The 6356-nt window shown below is 42.7% G+C and overlaps 1 protein-coding gene across 2 annotated transcripts; it reads right to left on the bottom strand.

Annotated features, from left to right (window-relative positions):
• Positions 1 to 3227: 3227 nt before the first annotated feature.
• Positions 3228 to 6086, bottom strand: LOC108028108 (luciferin 4-monooxygenase). 2 transcript variants are annotated; one of them, XM_017099755.3, is made up of 4 exons: positions 5846 to 6086; positions 5487 to 5802; positions 4362 to 4567; positions 3228 to 4303 (listed from the first exon to the last, which is right to left on the bottom strand). In XM_017099755.3, the coding sequence occupies exons 1-4, from the start codon at positions 6001 to 6003 to the stop codon at positions 3349 to 3351; spliced, it is 1635 nt and encodes a 544-aa protein (XP_016955244.1). In that variant the 5' UTR covers positions 6004 to 6086; the 3' UTR covers positions 3228 to 3348. The 2 variants fall into 2 exon arrangements, with proteins under 2 accessions (XP_016955244.1, XP_016955243.1); XM_017099754.3 differs by lacking the exons at positions 5487 to 5802; positions 5846 to 6086 and adding an exon at positions 4933 to 5177 and having other exon boundaries at positions 4362 to 4873.
• Between the last annotated feature and the right edge of the window lie 270 nt (positions 6087 to 6356).

Below are 6356 nucleotides of genomic sequence, written 5' to 3'. Positions count from 1 at the left end.
CCCGCAATCAAGCCAGGAAAACGTTTTCTGCTGTCATATGCAAAACGCCAGCGATGCCACAACTGCACCTGAGTGGGTGGCGGGGCAGTGGGTGGTGGGTGCTGGCTGGCACTTTATCTAAAATGCTCACGCTTGAGAAGCTTTCAATCGAATGCGGCATAAATATTTATGTGCCTCGATGTGGCAATATTTTCCGCAGCCCAAACACACAATTCGAACTTTTGAATGGCAAACAGAACTCGCAACAGTTGCCAAGTGTTGGACTTGCTGGCTGGATAGCCATAATGTCAAGAGCCCTTCAAGAGGGCCAGAAGAGGCGGCAGAGAACCGGAACCGGAACATCCACTCAGGGCTCTGAAACTTGCCAGGGTATGTCTTCGGGCGTAATAGAGTTTGTATCAAGTTTGTAAGAGAAATGCATATATCAAACCTCCTTTAAATGTGGTATTATTATTTTGAAAATAACTATTCTTTATACTAAAAATAGTTCTTTCAATCGTATTATAAATATATATTAATTTACTTTTCTATTACTACAGATGTCCCGGACTTCATGATATCCAAAATGTTGTCTTTCATAAAGAAATATGAATTTATATATTTTGCATTTTTAGAAAGTATATTTTTTTACCTCTTTATCCCCAAAGGATATACCAGCTTCGGTCCTCCAAAGCCCACAGCCACTTGTAAAACATATTTATAAGAAAAACATGCAGCATTTGGCGGGTTCCTCGGTTTGAGTCGGATGTGCAGCGTATGCTCAGCGAAGCTGCACAAATGAAGCGACCACCAAGTCACCACCAGAGGACACCATCATTACCACCAGTTGCCACCACCCCAGTACCTCAGTGCTCGTATATCCACTGCCGAATGGGTGGGATGACCCGCATTTAAAGTTGCCCAATACGTTTTCTGGTGCCATAAATTGTGACCCTGCCCCGGAACCTGTTTCGCTGTCTGTCTGTCCAACTGACAGGGCGGAATCGGCTTGCGAGATCAGATCTAATCAGCTTGGAATGTACAGTGGGTCGATGTGGCACAGTTCCAACTGCCGGCAGTGGAGTCCCACTGTGAGCGGTTCGAAAATGATGAAAACTACCCTTTAATGGAGGGTCGCTAGTTATCCCGGGCAACGAAATCAACACACTCGCGCTGAGCAAACATCTGTGCGATTTCGACAATGGTAACAAGGACTCTCCGAGGTCCTTCGCCCAGCCCCCGCGCGGCATTTAAAAAGTGTTTAGTTTATGGTCCATTGATGGCTTTGTTAACTCGTCGAACACTGCACTCCCCGCAGCCCGCCGCAGCATCGCAACCACTCCTCATGAATCCCAAATCTCGTTTCATTCGCAACCCCGTGCGGACGACACCTTACGTTTTTCGACGTTTACGATCTGTCCGGGGCGTTTGCCGGGGGTTCTCTCTCCGTCTGCCTTTAATTATGCTGAAAACCACAAAATGCTGTTAGTGCAGCATTTTTCGATTCCAATTTGGAAAAATGCTGGCATATGCGCGGAGAAACGGGCTGCGCCGCGGGATTCCCGAGTTCCCTGGTACCCAGTTCCCCCGGGTGCCCTTCGCTCTTTGACTCTCTGATTGGAACTGGTCCGCAGTTGGGCGATAAGCATCGCCGGCTGGTGCCACAAAGGCCGGCAGCCTGACAAGTGAGTCGTCGATCTAATGTGGCATCAGCATATGCTGGTCCCTCTGGGCGTTTACACCCAGCCATCCGTGCTTCGATCAGTTGCGGTTGTAGCTAAATTCCCAATTGACTTCGCTTTAGATTGATCTACGCTCTGGATTCTACTTGGATTGCAATTGGGAGGACATTCATTTGATAGGTATCTCTGAAAGCGCCTCATTTAGATCAGCTGAGGGCTTGGCTTATCTTTGCTGCATTGTTCTAGTCTCTGTTTGAACCCTTAACAAGATTCAGAATTTATGTGTTTGAAGTTCATGAACCTTGCGACGTATGGAATTCATTAAAAGCTTATATTCATCGATAAAAATAATATGTTTCTGTGTTGCATAAATTAATTACTCACATACTTGAGTAGTATAAACAAAATATTTTAAACTTTCTAAGTTCCAAACTTGCATTTGTCATAAGTTATAGGATTTCCCCCCCATCTTACCATCTTATTTTACCATTCTTTAAAGCAAGGACCATTAAATAAGTGACTTGAACGCTATTTCTTCGATCCAATAAACAATCTATAATTCTTGTGTCTTGAGTGCTCATCGAATTTTCATTACATTAGTCTTCTTCTCGGCTGTCAATTTGGATGCATTATCATATGTAATGACGTCGTCTCTTTGATTTCGTTTGCACGCGCTTCGAGTTCAAACACCTTGAACAAATATTTTACTGAGCTCATCTTTTTTGGGGCTGCACCCCACCCACTCACCCACCTTCCTTTGCTGTTGATTTTCAAATCGAATCTTGAATTAATCATGCGGAATAAATTTACTCTAGATATTCTCCCCAGCCTGCCCTAAACGAGAAGTAATTGTTAAAAAGAAGAGGGATAATAATGGCATCCATTTTGGTATTTCTCCTCGGGCTAATTGAATTAAAATTGCAATTCCATTTTCTGCCACTGCTCCATGCGTATAAATAATATTCTATTCCATTCGAATCGAAGAACCAAAATCGAATGCGAAAACAGCCGAATTTATGACAGGCAGGCAAGATTTACGCCTGTGGCTTCAGTTTCTGCCGGAGAGTTCAATAACTTTTCGGGGTGGATTAGAGCATAATTCTATTGTCATGGTAATTTATGAGCTTAGTTTCCATTGTTGTCACTATTCGCGACGACATTGTTGTTGCTGCTCTTCCAGCTTTGCAGATTTTTGCAACATTAGCGCGGAATTATGGCATCCATTACGAAGGATTCTCGCATATGTGCTGGGGTCCTATAAAAGCATTCGAATATTCCTCATATGTCGAAATGTTGACGCAGCAAATGGACCTCGGCCATTACACTAAGCGTTTGCCAAATCTTCCTTTAAAAGCGCTTTAAAACTGGGTCACACTTTTCAATTGGGTGCTAAGTGGTTGATTCGATTTTGGTAGCGACTCCTTGGTGCCTGTTCAGTGGTTTACTTATTACATATGCGCATATTTTAATGGACTCGAGTTTTCCGACAAGGGTTGGTTGAAGGAAACTGAGGGAGCAGTTCTTGTAATGAATTTCTGGTGCTGATTTAATGAAGAAATAAGTGCGTGAGGAATTAGAAGAAGTATTGATTGGAATTGCTTTCAAGGAATACCTTATTTATTTAATTATTTAAATATAGCGCCTTGTAAATTAATATAATAATATAATAAATTAGCGTTGTAACAGTCTAATTATTGTTAAAATGTTCTAAAAAGTAGGCTTTTGCTGCTGATCTGTTTGCTTTCCTATTTCCACTTCCCGCGATTTGATCCACAATTAAAACACCTGCATTCAGCTGCTTGTACTTGGCGGTGATACGCTTCCTGACGTAGTCCACAACATCCTGGGCCTCCAGTTGGGTTCCCTCTTTCTTGACCACCAAGGCTGCTGCCTCATCTCCATTTACTGGCTCCCATATGCCAAAGACACAAGACTCCACCACATTCGGCATCTCGGCGATGACACTTTCTATCTCGCTGGGATAGTACATGATGTTCTGGTACTTCAGCATATCCTTCAAGCGATCCATAACAAAAAGGTATGCGTCCTCGTCCATGTAGCCCAGGTCTCCGGTGTGAAGCCAGTTCTGGGCGTCCTGAATTATTTGAGATTCCTCGGGGTTCTTATAGTAGCCAGCCCATTTCTGGCCGCTATTGAAGCAGATCTCACCAAATTTATTGGGTCCCTGAGCCTCGCCCTGTTCGTTGATGATCTTAACTTGAATTCCGTTAACAGGACGGCCCACCGAATTGGGTTTCTCATCAAAGTTAAAGTTCACGCATCCAAGGGAGTTAAGTTCTGTGAGGGCATAACAAAAGTGTAGGCAATGGCCAACACGGTGGCGCACTCTCTGCTGGACTTCCAGGGAACAGTTTGAGCCTCCATAAAATAGGTACTTCAGAGAGGATAGATCACTCGATTCGAAGGCGGGACCATTGGCAAACCTGGCTAAGTTTGAGGAACTCAAACACACCAACGAGATCTTGTACTTCTGAATTATGTCACATAAGAGACCTGCATCAAAGTCATTGTCTGCAATAATGCTGGTCGTGCTAAAAACGCCACATACAATAGTCAATGATAAACCCGAGAACCAGTCCAGGGTGCTTGAGGTGTACTGAACCAACGAACTCTTCATGAGGCTGCAAAGGGTACGAATTTGAAGTAGATGATTACTAATCTAAAGGGCGTTATACTTACAGGAAGTTCACAATGAGCTGATGACTGTTGCTGATGGTGACTGCCTTTGGAACTCCCGTGGTCCCAGAAGAACTTAGAATGGCCAGTGTGTGGACATTGCCATGTCTTAAGCGGGTTGGCTGATAATTCTGCTCCACTGGAGTGGTCAGAATATCCTGGATCCGTAGTGCACCCTCTGGATGATTGCGCATGGTAGCTATCTTCACCTGGAGGTTTCTAGTGGCTGCTCGAACTTTTTCAAACTCATCTCCATCGCAGAAGATCAATCGGGGTTTGGTGAGGCCGAATAGTTCCTCGATAGTTGACTCTTCGTAGGCATTGTGAAGGGCGTGGAAGGGGGTTCCGTTGAAGAAACAGGCAAATGCCACAGCCGCCAAGTGAGTGGTGTGCCTGCCCATGACTCCAACGATGTCATCTTGACCCAGGCCCATTTTCCTCATGAAACATGACACTCGCTTCGCATTCTCAAGAAGTTCTTTGCGGGTCAGCACAGTGTTCTCCGTGACCGATATCTAAATGTTTAGTTGGTTTGATTAGAGTAATTCTATCATCCTTAAAATCAAAAACGAACCTGAGCGATGAGTTTTGGGTGCCGTTCCATTTCCTGAAAGATGACCTCTCCGATGGACAAGTCGGGCGAAAATAAATTTTGATATTCCCCACCACTCCAGATCTTCAGGTTATCATCGTATGTGCATTCCGACTGCAGCATCTTTTTAGTTTCTTTTACTTTTCCCATTAAAGTGTTTTAGTAATGATATACGGGAGTACACAACATATGTTTAATACTGGACATTAAATGCCTAAAGCGCTAATATCGGTAGATCAGCTGTAGTAACTGATTTTTATTCGATATATTCATTTACGTCGTTCTCGAAAATTGTAGAACTACAAAATGGTATTGGTAAATGGGCATAGTAATTACCTATTCTTACTCGCATAGGAAACCGATAGCCAGGAAAGTATGAACTCAAATTTTTGTGTATAAAATATTTTAATATTTGAAAACCACCATAAAATAACATATTTCATTCGAACAAACCATATAACACACATTAAAAAGGTAAACATCTACATTTCCTTCATAAGTTTTAAAAATTCAGCTTTAGTCGCTGCTATTCCAACTTGAAGGTCTTTGGTGGCTGCTCGAACCTTTTCAAACTCATTTCCATCACAAAAGATTAGGCGTGGCTTGGTGATTCCAAATAGTCTCCCGATGGTCGACTGTTCGTATTCAGTGTGCAGGGCATGGTATGGAGGTCCATTGAAGAAACAGGCGCAGGCCAGCGCCATCAAGTGAGTGGTGAGTCTGCCAATGATCCCCACGAAGTCACCTTGCTCCAGGCCCAAGTTTCGCATATAACGTGCCACTCGCATTGCGTTTGCCTGCAGTTCTTCCCAAGTGAGCACAGTGCCATCCGTAAAGGAGATCTGGGGGTTTTGGCCAAATAATTTTAATTTATTAATTATTAATTTAATTTATTAATTTCGGATGACGTTCCATTTGCCAGAAAATTGTCTCACCGATGGACAAGTCGGGGGAAGATAGACTCCGCCTTTCGCCACCACACCAAACTTTGAGTTTCTCATCATAAGTGCTTTTTGTTTTGAACGGCGATTTGCCTGCTTGAAGTTCTCCCATTATTAAAAGGTTAAATATTAGTTCACACTTCTATTCTGCATTTCTTTATCTCTTGTAGCTTCGTGTCTGTCTTCTTATCTGTTTAACTAAAAACATACGATTTTAGAGGTAAGCTGAAAAACTCGAATTAAAATCTCAAAGTAAGGTCTTACTATAAGCATTAGTGATGGCCTTGTCTTTTGAAACCATGTTTACCATTTTAAGTATTCCTCTAAGTGTAAAAAGGTCTTAAAAAGGGTCATAGGTAAGTGTATAGTGTTCCTAAGCAAGATACATGGAGTTTGAACCTACCTAAAAGATTCCTCATTTTTTAGAAATCAGCATCGAGACTATTATTAAGTATGTTCATAGAT

Source organism: Drosophila biarmipes, chromosome 3L (genome assembly GCF_025231255.1).
Source record: "Drosophila biarmipes strain raj3 chromosome 3L, RU_DBia_V1.1, whole genome shotgun sequence".
Taxonomy (NCBI): domain Eukaryota; kingdom Metazoa; phylum Arthropoda; class Insecta; order Diptera; family Drosophilidae; genus Drosophila; species Drosophila biarmipes.
Note: the sequence above shows the minus strand (reverse complement) of the source record. Positions and strands in the feature narration are given on the sequence as shown.